The sequence below is a fragment of the Lepidochelys kempii genome, chromosome 11 (assembly GCF_965140285.1).
Source record: "Lepidochelys kempii isolate rLepKem1 chromosome 11, rLepKem1.hap1, whole genome shotgun sequence".
NCBI lineage: Eukaryota > Metazoa > Chordata > Testudines > Cheloniidae > Lepidochelys > Lepidochelys kempii.
Window position 1 is genome coordinate 67,027,967 of NC_136390.1, and position 15,801 is coordinate 67,043,767.

The 15,801-nt window shown below is 42.0% G+C and overlaps 1 protein-coding gene across 3 annotated transcripts in view; it reads right to left on the minus strand.

Moving 5' to 3' along the window:
• IKZF2 (IKAROS family zinc finger 2) overlaps positions 1-14,993 on the minus strand; it is a 128,969-nt gene extending 113,976 nt beyond the window's left edge. For all 3 annotated transcript variants that reach the window (XM_073306722.2, XM_073306723.2, XM_073306721.2), the window contains exons 1-3: positions 14,785-14,993; positions 12,041-12,089; positions 11,138-11,242 (exon numbers count right to left, since the gene is read on the minus strand). In XM_073306722.2, coding sequence (XP_073162823.2) covers positions 11,138-11,242; positions 12,041-12,074 — 139 coding nt within the window. In that variant the 5' untranslated portion in view covers positions 12,075-12,089; positions 14,785-14,993. The remainder of the gene's footprint in view (positions 1-11,137; positions 11,243-12,040; positions 12,090-14,784) is intronic.
• Between the last annotated feature and the right edge of the window lie 808 nt (positions 14,994-15,801).

Here is a 15,801-nt window from a genome sequence, read left to right on the forward strand (position 1 = left end):
GGTACTCAGAACTATGGCGATGGCATACACAAAACTGTAAGATAACTATCTGGATGGTGTTTTATTTTCTAATTCGTATTATTTTGGCACTATTATTTCTGTAGGCAATACAGCTGCAGCCATACCAATGGTCTTGGGGTCCTGTTGTTTCCTACAGAGGAAGCAGGGTATGTTGGGCTTGGCCAACACTTAGTTGGGAGATTTATAAAGGAATGCCTACATTTTACAGGAAGTGGGGCTGATCATTCAGAAGCGATACACACCCATGTGAGTCAGCACTACTGAACTAATAATGCTCCAGCCTGGTGTTAGGAAAGCACTTCGAAACTGGAGGTGCTATCTTTTGGCGGGGACGTAAGATCAGCGCTCTCCGTCTGTGATCACTAGTGATCCTCGGATAATTACAATCTGCCTATCCTTTGTACTTTTAATTAGAGACAATTATGATCAATTTCTTGCCTCAGATATTGTAGGACATTGCTCTGTGCTGTTAAATAGCTGTTCTGTTTCACTCCAGAAGTGGCTGCATTTGACCGGCAGGTACGGTGATCTCTATATAAAATTTGTTAAGCATGGTGGTCTAGAATACATGTAAGAGTATTTATGGATTATTTCTTTCAATCCTTTTGTTTTGGTTTTGTATTAGCATACATATTTATATTTATTAATTACAGCAAAAAATCTCACTATCATCTATTAATTTTTTATACGTAAGAGCGATTAGTCAAAAGCTATATTTAAATAACCATGATACCAGACTCATGCAAATGACAACTTTAAAGTGTGAGGAATAAACTCAAACAAGTTTTACCACATTTTTATATAATTATAGTATGTAAGTGAACACAACTCACGTTATGACAATTGGCTGAATCATCTTCGACGCCATAACCCTACCATAAAAGCTGTTTTGCATAACTGTCTTTTAACCAGACTGCAAATGTTTAAAAATACAATCACTAAAACTTGGTCTTTAATATTATATACATAAAAGAATTGGGTAGTGCTGGTAGCCCCACTTATAATGAAGATTGCCTGACACTTCTCATTATCAGATGCTTTTTTTAGTTGCTTATGCCTTTGCCAAACTTTAACCCTTTGAGTTTCCCAGGCAATCTTAATTCTGCCATTTCCTAGCTTTGGCGTGCTTGACTTTGCAACCTGGACATTCTTTCAACGTAGTTTTGTGTGTGTGATATTTAAACATGTAGCTCTGAGGTTTTGCATAGGGGTTTTGTAGAAATGAAAAATAAATAAATTCTTGTGTGACTGACCAAGTATAAATGAAAGAAAAGCTCTGAACAACATTACATACATTTCTCAGAAGTCTGTCATGTCCACAAGCCACTTAACGCCCCCAGACGCATGGCTGTAACAATGTTCTCATATCCCCGTCATGTCTAAGTTAGCCTCAAAGCTTAAGATATGCGAGGGTACATTGCATTTTTATTTAGATATATAAATCAACGAATGATAAAGTCCACTAGGAACCTAGCCATGCAAATTTAATTTATCTGGGTAGCATACAAATACTATAGTGTTGGGTGTTACATGCTCTGGTTTCTCTTCAAAGCAGTGTGGCCAAGTAGACAGAGCACTGGGCTGAACTCAGGAGAACTATTCCATTTCCAGTTCTGCCCCACTTGCCTGCTGGGTTCTAGTCCAGTACCTTTCTGGGTGACCTTGGGCAAGTCATTTCAGCTCTGTGCCTCAGTTTCCCCACATGACCCACGCAGAGATGCACTGACCTCAGGGGTGCTTGTGGGCATGCTGGGATCTGCCCACACAGAACACGTCAGGATTTGGTCCTAACTTTGAGAATTTAAACCATACAACTATTACACAAATATACATACAGGGCTTGCTTACACACGAAAGTTGACACCCTAGCTTAATCGGAGTTAATTTAAGGTCTAATAGCTATGCCTGAATAATTCCATGTGTGGTTGCTCTTATTCCACAATAAGAGTGTCTTGTTCCTGTTTAACTGTCAAAGTGGATTCCAGAATAAGAGCTATTCCAGAATAATTCCATGTGTAGACAAGTTCCTCCTCCAGCCCCCCAGCCCCCAACAGAGTTCCCAGAAAAGACTCCTTGTTATCAAAATACTGCATGTATGAATTATACATTGCAGGACATATCCAAGAAAAAGTAGCAATAAGCAGTAAGAAAAATGAAAATGTAGAATTGATAACTAGCATTCCTTACTGATTTGTTTGGTGGCATCATAAGAACATGACTAAATACACAGATTGATGCAGGACTGAAATAAACTATAATATGAGTTTCACATACAATCATGAGATGAATTTCAGAGGAAAAAACCGCCAAACTATCCTAATCTTCTCTCTGCAACTTCTTCCTCCTAGTTATCAAATAACTGCTACACTAATTACTTCAATCTTATGTAACTTTCCCTGGAAATTTCTGAACCATCCAAGAGAATAACCACGTTTCATGTAAACAGGTTTGCTGTAATATAGTCATACAAAAAGAGTGGTAAATTCTTTCAACTTCAAAGAAGGGAATTCAAAGGCTACCATCAGGTTACTAATCTGTCAGCCTTTGGACAGATGCTGGTGTATAATTCATGCTACCAGAATTTCAAGGCTGCATGAACTCCCACAAACTGGCCATAAAACAAGAAAAGAGACATGTAGGCCATATCCCCTCTCTACTCTGGACACCACAGACAGCCCTCCATGGGATCAAGGATCTAAACTCATTAAATCAAATAGGAGCCATGAAAATGGTTACCATGGCCTTCAGCACAGAGGGTGGATTCCTGGGGTAGAAGTGGTATCAATGTACTTTCAATGGAGTTATATTTCCTGGAAGCTGAACAGAGAGATCACAGCGCCCATGTGGATGCCCAGGACATATGGATTCCGAGGAAGAAACCTATTTTGTCCAAGTGGACGGGGTTGGAACGGAGAAAAAAGGTACATTCCACCCCACAAAATGTTTACGTTTAGTAGAGTGTATTTTTTAATTTTAAAAAACAACATCTCCTCCATAACAATTTTCCTAAATCATCCATTAGCTGGAGATAAACTGTGCACCAGGACAATCCCTGCTTGGGAGAAAAGATACACTCCTGAATTTAAAAAGTTACTGGGCCAGATGTTCACTGGTACAAGTCAAGTAAGGATCTTGCCCACAGAGTTTTCATGGAATCGTGTCATTAGAGGGCATATTTGCAATCCCTGTAGAGTGACCAGGGTCCATGATCCTCTAAAGCACTGGCTGTCTTGAGAAGCCAGCAGATCTCAAGTCCTCTGCACAAAAAGGATAGCCAACTAAAAGGGCTCTTTGCCCTCTGTGCTACTTCCTAGCCCATCCCACTACATCCTTGTGTGGTGCCACTTAGGAAACCTTTTTCCACTGTCCCCAGAGTCATACCACACACCCCTCTGGTAATGGGATATAAGGTGCAGGGTCAGGTTTCAGTGATGTTAGCATCAACATCTGTGGAAAATTCTTCAGCATTTTCCACAGGCAAGCAGGAGATGCTACTGCATAGAGTAGCAGGGCACCTTCTACTTCCTATTACACATCACTATGCCTCCCCCCATGTAAAACAGAGCCAAAAATATGCACAACGCATGCAGAAATCTCTGTGCATGCTCCTGTGGACAATGTCGTCACTTAAGTACCACTCTCCCTTTTATTTTACTACTTCCTGGTATCTGCACGCATTTCATCCCCTCCAAACCTATAAGCAGAGCGAGCAATTTGGCATGATAAAGAGCTACGCATATTTACCAAATTGCTAAGAGCAACAGAAGATAACTTGTTTGGCAAATTTAGTTTCAAAGAGAGATAACTACATCTGCGCATCAGAGGGAAGACCTGGGCTTCTATAGAGCTTAAGAACTATGGGAACTACAGAATGCTAATTACTGGAAAAGGCAGATCTAGGTATGAAACAGACCAAATTCACTGCTATCGGGGTTCAGTTCTGTGGCATCCAAATGGGATCAAGCGCATAATGGAATTTAAAAAAACAAACAAACAAACAAAAAAGAAGGGTGGGGAAAGTGAAATGCAGTTTAAAAAAAAAAAAGTGCTAAATTTCCATAAGATTTTTGAAATGCCCTTTAAAAATGCACCCAACTGTGCACACCAAGATAGAAAATGAACCAAAAACTTTTAAAGAATTTTTTTTAAAATCTATTTTACCGTGTACGCCGTCATTACAATGTATTTGTGTTACAGAGGCATCAATACAGATCTGGGCACCGTGGTGCTGGGCACTGAAAATAAGGGCTTGTGTACATAGAAAAGTTGTACCAATGTAACTACACCGGTATAGTTAAAGTGATACAACCTCTCGAGAGTGGAGACAGTTATCAGTATAAAGATACTTTATAACCAGTATATCTATTCCTGTGTGGGATGGGAAAGAAGATAGCCTGGTATAAGGCACCTTTATATCAGTATAACTACATCCACACTCATGGTGGTATGTACTCATAAAAAAGATTAGAAATAATTATGCTAGGACAGTATCTGTGTGTACACCAAGCCTAAGACACACAACATGAGGCAGAGGCTGTCTCCGGAACAGTTTATATTCCTCACAATTCAGTACAAGGAAAAGCAGTGACACAGAGACACGAAGTGACTTGCCTCCACACTGATCACTGGGAGAGCAGAGAACAAAACTAGGTCTCCAGACTCCCAGATCCACCAACCCACACAGCCTCTCAGTGAGTTGTGATAGCATTTGGGGATTCTACTTCTGTTCAAAAACCTCATGGGTAGGGCCATAGAGAGACTGATTTTCAGCTTCCAAACTGATGGTGGTAGAGGGAAACCTTCTCTGCCCCAGTGAAAGAGAAACAACATGGAGCATGCACAGCATAAGAGGCCAGCATGGATGGCACATAAGCATGGCATCCAAGTGGCACATAAGCATGGCACCTTGCCGGAACAGAAGGGAATGGGGAAAGTATTTCGGCATGTTTTCCTAAGACACCAGTTCTATGGTTACAGTTGAGTTGGACCAGACCGGGTAGTTCCATATTGGGAAAAAAAACCACCCTGATCCTACTAGCTACCCTATACCGTGTTTCTTTTAATGGTATGGAATAACCTAGCCAATTAAACCACTCCCTGAGCCTCCACACACTAAAACCATGTAAGGTGAGAGGAAGTAGGAGGCAGTAGAGCCCTTCTTTCCCCCCCTTAATTAAAAGCATTGGGGGCTCCCCTGCTCTCCTTGGCTTATATAAGCGCCCTGCCCTCAAAGTTCCCCTTCCTCCTTAGCTGGAAGAGACAGAGAGAGAGAGAGCGCAGCTCCCTCTACTGTTTCAATCTGTTTTAACCACTGCACCGAAAGCGATGGCCAACGCAGAGAACTCCAGTCCTGCGTCTATAAGGCCCAATCCTGCAAGATGCTCAGCACAGAACTTTCCATTGACTTATGGAAGTAGAGGGAGCTCAGCACCTCTCGCAGGATTAGGAAGCCGGCGCTTGATCCAGTCCCCATTCAAGTCCATGGAAAGGCTCCTATTTACTCCAGTGGGAGCTGGGTCTTGCCCCAAGTTTGTCTCTGGGAAAAATGAAATGCTGCCTACTGAATTTCTATTAATCCAGTTTTGAGAAACACCAGACAACTACTATATTCCACAGAAATTGAGGGGTTTTCCTCTCATGACTGTCTGACAAGAAACCAGAATGAAGTATTAAAACCTGCTGACTACAGCTCTCAAGAACTTTGAGTGCTGTAACAGGGTGTGTGCTGGAGAGCTAACTGAAGATGACAGTCAAAGGACGTTACAGAAGCTCCAGAAGGAGGGCGTGTCTGGTAACAAAGCTGGGGTAGGTGACTTCTCAAAAGAGTCCACTGGCGTGAATAAAATAGTATTTAAACAAGATTAGCTGATAATTCCACTCCACCCTCACTATAACACTCACCAAAAGGGAGGAATGCTTTTACTGCCAAGTATGTAATACGGTAGGAAGTGATACTGGGAAAGAGTATACATAGGTGAAGCTAGGTTCACCTGCCTGCTAGTTACAGACCACACTCGCTCTGGATAGTTCAGGGTGTGACTAAGGTCCGCTCTACACAGTACAGTATGACCATTTTGATTAGGAGTGTGATTTTTTTTTTTTTAAACAAAATAGTTTTTACCAGTACAACCTCTACTATGGATTAAGTTACACCAGTATAAAGATGCCTTATACCATTATAGCTTATTTGCCTTCTTATAGAAGCACTTTCATACCAGGATAACCGTGTCCAGACAGGGGGGCAAGGTTTTCGACAACTTTAACTATCAGTACTAAAGCAGTACAACTTTTGTTTGTAGACAAAGCCTAGCTTTATGTCTAAAGCATGAGCTTTCCCCCCCCTCTAACCGCACCAACATTCAACTGGTTCACCTAAAATTTCTCGTCAGTTTGCCTAAAATTTCACGTCTGTTTTTCTGCCAGGGAGAATATTTCTTGAGAAGTTTGAGGTTAATTGGATGAGGGATCTGGGTGGTGCAAATGTTTTTAAAAATGAGGATGGTTAATTTTTTTCCAAAATGTCTTTAAAACAACAACAAAACCAAAACCTTCCTCTCTCTAAAATCAGCTTTGCCTAGAAACTTCATTGGCCGACATCCTGTGAAACCAGAACTACTGCTTTATGTTGTTCAGCATTGGCCATCCTGTAGAACTTAATGGCTGTGCGCATTACCTACAAAAGACTAAATAAATAAAAGTTCCAAGGTTGTATCATGATGAAATCAAAGCTGATTTAATTTCAGGAAGTTTCATTGCAAAAGATAGGATCCATGGATGTGTTTATTTATTCAAACAATTGTGAGTGGGAAGTGAAGTTGATACACCTACAGTAAATGCAACATTTTGCTCAGGGAAAATGACTGAGGTGACACAAGCGTTGTACTAAAATTTCCAGTTCAGAAGGAAAATTAAAGCTACCAAGCAAGATTTTGAGCTTTAAGGTTACAAAAAAGGGACACAACTGATGGTGCAAAATAGTCTTCTTTGATTGGTTGGACTATAATATAGGTTATTTTAGAATAATGTCTTATCTGAGTTCTCTATAACAGAGTCTAACTTAACACTCTTTTTAAATTCTTTTCACTTGGTACAATCATCCCAAAAGCTTTCTAGTCAGCTACTGTTATTATTTCCCAAAGCCAAGGACTCTCCTAGAGTCATTATGTTCAGCAACTGACTCAGGCAACCGTAATTATTTTCTTATCAAATTACTTCTTATTCTTTAATACGTTTCCTGCATTGTTATACGAACATTTTTTAAAGTGCATTCACTTTCAAATAGCAAAATTGTTGGATTTTAGTACTTATTCTTGTTCTTACTCTGTCTATTTTAAGGCGTATTTTAATCTAGACCTGGAAATAAGAAAGCCATCTGTAACACCCATTGTAGCACCATTTAACTCTCTAATTTAAGTGGAACTTTCCTCTGCCATGGTCAGATGCCAATAGCTGCCATTATTAATTTTCCATACAGTATCAGACAATGGATTTAGCGAAATATCCTTCATGTTACACAGAGTGGTCGTCAAGTCAGCTAAACAAACAACTGAGCCCTTGTATTACAGTGGACTTTTTCTGAGTCCATTGTAACCTGGAAAAAAAGTGTTTCCTCTCAGGCAAATTCTATAGCAAGAATGTAGTGTGGGAAAACATCGGAACTGTTTTGTTTCTTTTAAAAATTGCTGTATTTGTCTGCTTCATCTGCTTTTACATTAGTACGCTGGTCCCTCTCCTGAGAATCTTGTTCAGTTTTGACAAGTCCCTGCCCATTTTATTTCCAATTCAAAGTTTGCCGAAGTCAACGGAAAGACTTCCACTGACTTAAATGGGCTTTGGATTAGGGCTTTTGGTCCCTGTTCTACAATGAACTTTGGACGGGTGGTATTGAGGTCGGTCAGTGGGGCTCTGTCAAGCACCGGCATCCATCCACACCAAGTTCATGCATGATCAGAGCACTTGTGAGAGTTTACCCAAGTAAAGACTGAGTAGCCAGTGAACTAGGACTTCCAGATTTGGGCCAATGTAAACACGTAGTTCAGTGTAAGCATGCTACTGGATACAGTATTTCTTGAACTGGAGATGGAGGGAAACAGTCTGCTGATCAACTGGCGACTTACAATTTAGTTACAATAAGTTACTTAGAATTATTTGAGTATTTGCCAATATCTACCTAGTACTTTGCTAAAGGGAGATGCATATTGTAAGGTATACGTAACATCATTAGTTAGCTATGACAGGCAATCTACTCTGATTTATCTTTTAGCATCACCTCATTTGGAAGAATAGTGGGTCTCTGCCCCATCTATAACCTATGCATGTAACTTTGATATTGTAAAGTGATACTATGTTAAGGAAGCAATAGACTCTCTTCAACATGAGCCAAAATATTTAACCTGCAACCTTTTGGAACAGAAGCTGACAACATCAGTGGCCTGGCCAAAAGTCTTACTAACATGGAATTGCCACAGGCTAATAAATATGAAGAACTCTTCACCAAGCATTTTACTACTGTTGAGTGAGAAGTGCTTAATTGTTTCAGAAGTCTTGCACTCTCCTGTCTGCTCTATGCACTCTTTACTGTACATAAAATATCCAAGAAGATTGCCTTGTCATGCCTTGCCTTTAATCTCCGTTTAAACTGGACATAGCTGAAATAAGAGCTGTGGCTCAAAATGATCCAATCAAACACAGGACTGAGGACCTAATCCTGACCTTCACCCCTCGGACCCAGAGAAACTAATGCAGGTTCCACTTCTTTGGGGGATCAGTGGGTAAGTCTGGGAGTGAAAGATTTGGGGGCGCAATCCACCTCCCACTGAAGGCAACAGCCCCAATACAGCACTGCCCAGTACAGTTGTGTCGCCACTTACACCAGTGCAAAAGTAGTGCAAAGCACTACCAAATCAGAATTACACACACTTTGTACCAAGATAAACAGGCAGGCCAGCAGTGTACCAAGGTCTTTCCAGTGACTTCTACTCAGACCCAAGGTCTGTGCACACAGAGTACCCATCCTCCTTCCCTCCCTACTATGAAGCCCACCTTCATGGGATCTGCTTGCATCCCAGCAGCAGGAATTTTGAGAGGCAAGAAAATCCACAACTTAGCAGTTTCCAATAGCCATCCTCCTCCCTGCAGAGGGAAAACGTAGAGGCCCACGGGCTACTAAAGCGCTCTGGCTGTGGAACATATGGTGGACCCCAATGCACAGCCTTGTTATTTGGCCTGTATCCACTGGGTTGAAGACTTGGCCCTACGTGTAAGTTAACCAATCCAACTGCAACAAAAGCCTGACAGCCTCTAATCAACATCTTTGATTTTTTTGACATGGGATAAAGCTCCTCGCTCGAAAACATTTGATGTTTGATCAGAAGAAAATGTAGTTTTGTAATGAAAAGAAGAAGAATTCTATATGAAAAAAGGGGGTCATATTCCAAGGTTCCAATCACACAGGCAAAAGCCCTGCATACAAAATCAAATTTTGCCTGCCTCCAGAACACTGGATAGAGCCCTACATTTGTCCACACCAACATATCTTTAAAACAGGCCAACAATAGTGGAAGTTACTGACGCACATGCAAGAATAAATATTCAGGAATTTTCACCAACACCAGTAGCCATGTGCATATGCTGAACTCGAAACATGCATGTTGCAGGCATGAATGAGATTAAACAAGAAGAATCATTGCAAATCGTTACACAGTGAAATTAGATGCTAAAATATTTTCACATGATCTCAGCAGACAGCTTTACTCCTTAATTAGACCCTGTTTTTTAGTCTATATGACAACGAAAAAACCCCACTGGTTTAAATCTTATCTCTGATGAAGCCTTCCCATTAATAAAAATGTAAACAAAGAGAGTAGTAAAACGTTGATAAGATCATTAAAAAAAAAAAATCAGAATCCCAATGCAGCAGGATTGGAATTGTCTAAAGCTGCTCAATTAGGACAGGGTGTCACATAAAGTTCAGCCCAGAGTGTTAGCAATCACATTCTCCAGCAACATGTATATAATTGGAGATCTTCATAAGAACCCTCAGGTTTAAAGGCTCATAAAATCTGTATTTTACTCGTAATTTGCAGGAGACAAAGAGAAATTGTTAAGGACAAGTAACATTTTCCTCCCAGTGAAAAAGGCTTTGAAGATAATACTCTTATGATTACAAACAAACTAATTCTTAATGCCTTATTTTTCTTCCAGAATATTTGGAGAAATGTATAACTTTTTTTTTTATTGTATATATTCACACACACAAGAGGAAGAGAGAGAGAAAAAAAATGAGTATCACAAAAGTATATTGGAAACTATACATTTTAAATTACTTTTGAATACAAATAATAAAGCACTTTGTGATAAGTATCTTGATAAAACATTGTAATCAACCGTGAGACAATCTATGTTCTTCAGATAAAAGTATGTATAGGCTCCAAAATATAGCTGAAAGGTGTTATTTCATTTAAGGGTGAAAAAAAATCCATCATCAAAAATATTAAGTACACCTGACTCTCAGTGTTAGACTCACAGATCCCTCTGCACTTTCTAAAACAAAACCCTTTCAATTTGTTAAAGACTCCACTGGTGAGAGCATTCCATAAATTACCAATTTATACTGGCCATTTTCTGAAATGTTCAAAGCAAAGCTAAGGTAACGAACAGGATGCTGAAGTTTCCATTCAGAACAGTAAAATATATCCTGCCATCAAGCCCGCATAGTGTAACTTTAGATTTTGCTTGAGTCAAGCCTTTTGGAAATAAAAGCTTGTTGGCTTTCTAGATAAAGCCATTTCAGACTGCTTTTTGGAATCCTGCTAAAAAGCTGTTTGGATCTCAAAACCTGTCAAAGCAAAACAAAGACTAGTAAAACCTAGCATTTCCTACCTGGTACAGGTAAGGACCAGCTCTCAAAGGCCACCTTGGGATACTTCAGACTAGTAATCAGACTCATGTTTAGAAGAGACACTAACATGAACAAAACCAAATCTGTCCCGTCCTTTTCTTCTTTTGTTAGCAAAATCTACGGCAGTGGCTTGGTCGAGTGAACAAGATGAAGACCCCACAGACTAAACTAGTCCAAATATGCTGCTAGAGAGAAATACACAAAAAGAAGGCTTACTGCTTGTCATGTGACTCGGTGAGATATGCTGCCCATTGGGTGTGCTTGAAGTGAGGTCAATAGCCATGTTGGAGTGCTCCCTTTCGGGCAAAAGCTCATTGTCACCTGTTTTCACAAAATAAAACACTTAGGTTTCTGTCCCATGGCTCCATAAAATTATTCAATTATACAGCATTCAGACTTGCTAACTTCTTTTCTACCCACCCGCCTTCCAATTTTAATAGATTCCTCCACAGTCAACTAAAATTGGCTTCCTAGTGACCACAAACATGAATTATTATTTTTGAGAATCAAAAAGTATCCTCCAATCCCCACAGATTATAAAAAGTACATGTGAAAATCTTGCTCTGGCTGTTTTGCATGAACAGAACTTAGAATTACTTGCCCATTTCTACATACTTTGGTGCTAACAGACTAGAGACTGAACTGGAGCAGAGTGGAGTATCATTCTTCTGTAAGGACCTTCCACTCCAATTTTGATTCATGGTTTTCATGTAGCTGGCCATTAAGCTATAATAGTTCAACAAAGTAAAGTATTTTCCCTTAATGGACAAGAAGGGAGCAATGTATAGTACTAAAAAGCCTCACAGTAAAAAAATGATTTAGTTTCTGTCCTGTTTCTCATTTATGTTTTATATAAAATAAACATTGCTCTCTTATGAAAATATTTAAGCAAATATTTAAGCTTATAAGATAGTGTTTTGTTTTTTTTAAATAACCACTCAAGTTTAGTGTTAAATGGTATCTCTCCACTGTTCTCTTACAATATGGAGTTTAATAACAGCACAAATGAAAGTTAAGAGTTTCGGGGGTGGGGGGTAACACTTTCTACAGAGATATTGTGAAAAGGAAAGCAAAGGAGACTTCACAAGTAAACCAACAAAGTTAAATAAAAGTACTTACATGTTATATATCCATCAGTAGCCTCTGCTTCCATAGTCAAAGTGCAGAGCTACAAGGCAAAAGAATACAGCCTCAAAGATGCCTGCAAGTATCAGCCATTAAATGCTTCCACTTATTTAAAGCCATTAGTAGTTGCCTCTTTTGCTACTGCCGCTGCAACCAGCACCTAAGAAACATGCAAATGAAGTGGTGCACCCTGCACTGGTAAGTTTTTGAACTCTTTTGGCAAATGATCTAAAACTGCTGCAGACGGGGGTAGAAAAGGTAAGTCTGCATCTTGATGAGCTATGTTGAGACTATAATTTAATTTTTAATTACAGTTCCACCTGCTTTCATGATTTTTTTTTTTTTGGAGGATCCAGTTGGACCAGGTATGTTTTCACTGGGATTTTAATGCTTTATCAATTATCAGTTCTCACAGCCACAGCAGGCTTCTAAGATGTTGATACTACAAAAATTGCCCCTTCCATACTTATTCCATGATGGCTATCATGTTCTGACTAAAATAAAACCCTTCAGTGTCCATATTCCTTTCAGAGTTATTACAGCCTTTTGTCTTCAATTGGCCATCGAACACCCTCACTCACACACCCAGACACCTGTGTATGCACCTGTTCATTGTAACCATACCTATCATACTATGGGCTGCATGTCATATTTAATATTTCTAGACCATGCATTTTGCGGTGTGTGCCGATCTCAAAGTTTCTGGAAGCACTTTGCTGACATAGAACAAGCTATTACTTTCCAGAAACTCAAGTAACTGTATTGGATGACACCCCCAAGCTTTCATTTGATTAAAAGGGAGGGGGGGAAGGAATCAATAATCGTAACTATATTATTTTAAGTGGAAAAGTTAAGGAACTGACATGATCAGAGGAGAATTTTATTTCCTCTCTCCATCTACGGCCCCTTTTTTGCCTTTAGTTTCAAAACTCTCACTGCACCAAGCAGCTAAATTATTCACATGAGCCATTTCTGTATTGATCGCCAAGTATATTTAGCCCTGGCTCCTGGAATTTCTCCATTACTTACTGGAAAACAGGCAGCTTCACTTCTTGTCTCCAAAACCACTTCCCTCTCCCCTACCCCACGGCCCCTAAAAAAAACAACTTTCCTCTGTGTTCCTCTCTGGTATAAGGCAGATCAAATTCCCAAGGCACCCAGTACACATAACACATACATTTCGAACTGAAGAGCTGCCATCAAACTCTTTCCATTACTGATTTGTACACGATTGTAACAACTTTTAGAGACCACTTTAAAAAAAAAAAAAACAGACAAGCAGCTCCCTCAAGCCCTTTTAATGTTACCTTATCTTTCCCCTAGTACAGGTAGATGAGGGGGAGGGGGGAGGAGAACACGTCAGAAGCAACAGGGAAAGGAGATCATCCTAGCCAATGAAATGGAAGGAAAGAAAGGAAAGGACGGGAAGGGTGGAGGGGGAAGGAATGAAATATACATAAAAGAAAATGTTCTTTGATTCTTTGAAATAAAGAAAAAAAGAGAGTTTGATCACAATGTCCAGCTGTAATGGCAAATCCCCAGCTGCTAACCCCCTCCTACCCACCACCAATGGAGGGATAGTTATGATCGTATTGAAGATATAACGAGATGGGAAAAGTTAACAAAAATAAATTAAAATCCCCTCTCCCCCGCCCCGTCTGTCCCCTGAAACTTACAAGTAGAACATTCAGAGCGAACGGATCGGTGGGGAAACTGAACAGAAACAAAAAAAAATGAGCGAGGACTCCCTCCCTTGGGATGGTCTTGTTGAGAAACTCACTCAGGAATGGCACATACTTTCAGGAAAGATGAAGAACAAAAAGAGAGAGGGAGGGAGGGAGAAGGGGAGAGAGGTCAGCCAGTGCTACAGCAATGCGATTAACCAGGAGAGAGAAAAACTTGATCCACCGGTTCCTTAAGAATCGACAAGAAAACTGGAGGAGAGGAAGAAAGGGGGGACTTGGAGAAGGGGGGGGGGGGAGGAACAGAGAAGTTAAAAAAAAAAAACCACCCACACAGAGCAATAAACCTAGGCCAACTTCACAGGATTGTTTTTGGCCCCTGGCAAAATGAAGAGATCTTAATTTCATCTCTGTCAATCCCCGCCCAGAGCACAACCTGTCAACGTAATTTAAGTCCTGCCTCATTCAATATCGTGTCTGTCATGCCAGGAATAATACCGAAAATAACACTAAAAAGGGATGTAGAGCACTTTCTCCCAGGTAGCTGCAGCTAGAATAGGAAGCTGCTGCAAACTGCAATTCAAACCCTTGTTGTCAGTTTCCAGAGCGGAGAACTGATTAATCGATTCACAGCCCAGAAAAGAGCATTTTAATTGTGAAAAAAAAAAAAAGAAAAGAAAAAAGCAGCACCCCAAAAGGCTTTGCCGGTCCTACCCCGTAGAGCCAGTCACTATGCTAACCCTACAGCAAATCATATTAATCTCCCCCCTCCTCCGACCACACGTATGCAGACCGGCTGATTAGTGTTAATTCGTATTATTGTTGTTCCTGGGTAACAGCAACAAGTCATTTGATCGCATCACAGCGCGAGGGATGCCCCACCGTTAGACTTTACTTTGAGACAGCCCCCCCCAGCCCTTGGCAAAAGCAGAGACGTTCACACACACAGAGAGAGAGAGAGAGAGAGAGAGATTTCTGTGAGCCATCATCACACAAATAACCCCCCCCCCCCCCCGCCGCCGCCCCTGGAAACCAAAATGCCAAGCGAAGATTTACCTCAGCAGCGCAGGCAGTACCTCACTTCCATCACCCTTGTGTGTGGTGTTTTTATTCGTGTCTCCTCGCCCTGGCGCTCTCTGCGCGCCTAGTGCTTGCGCGTTGGGGCGCCGCAGCGGGCTGCGGGAAGCGCAAGCGGCGGGTCTGTCGCTAAGGGTAATCCTGCTTGGACTTCCTCCATCTTCAGAGCGCAGGGCCGGCCCGGGACAGCTGGTCAAACCCCGAGAAACCGATCCGGCAGAGACACCCTCGCGCGCGCGCCCCCCCCCTCCCCTCCCTCCCCCGCCGCCCTCAGAGCGCATCTCGCCCAGGCGGCCTCTCTCAGAGGCCCCCCCCCCCCTGCGCCGGGGAGGCCGCCGGGAGTGCGCCTCCGCGCCGGCTGGGCTGCTCAGCGCGCTCGGCAATCGATTACAGGGCGAAGCGCTGCTCCGGCGGCTCGCCGGCGCGCGCCCTCCCGGCGAAGGAGCGGGAAGGCCGGGGGGGGGGGGGCTTCGCCGCGCCAGAGGGCCCCCCCCCCACCCCGGATGGCCGGCGGGCAGAGCCCTTCCGCTCCCTCTGCGGCGAGAGCCAGAGGCAGGAGCGGAGCCGCCGCCCGGGGCGACCTCCCTGTGCTGCTCTCGGGTTCATGATTCAGCAGTTCTGTTTCTGAACTTTCTTTCTCAAGACTCTGCCCCTGTGCCATCACAGGCGCAGCAGCAGGAATGAGAATCAGAGAATCTCGGGGTTGGAAGGCACCTCAGGAGGTCATCTCGTCCAACCCCCTGCTCAAAGCAGGGCCCATCCCCAATTTTTGCCCCAAATCCCTCAATGGCCCCCTCAAGGATTGAACTCACAACCCTGGGTTTAGCAGGCCAGTGCTCAAACCACAAGACTGTGTTTTGTGCGCCAGAAAGGACGACCCCGAGCCTTTCCGGGTTATAGATTCAGATGTTGGATTTAGGGGCAATAACTTCCATTGAAATGAAGACTTGTGGCACCTCAGAGAGGAACCCATTTGTTTGAGCATCAGCTTTCCTG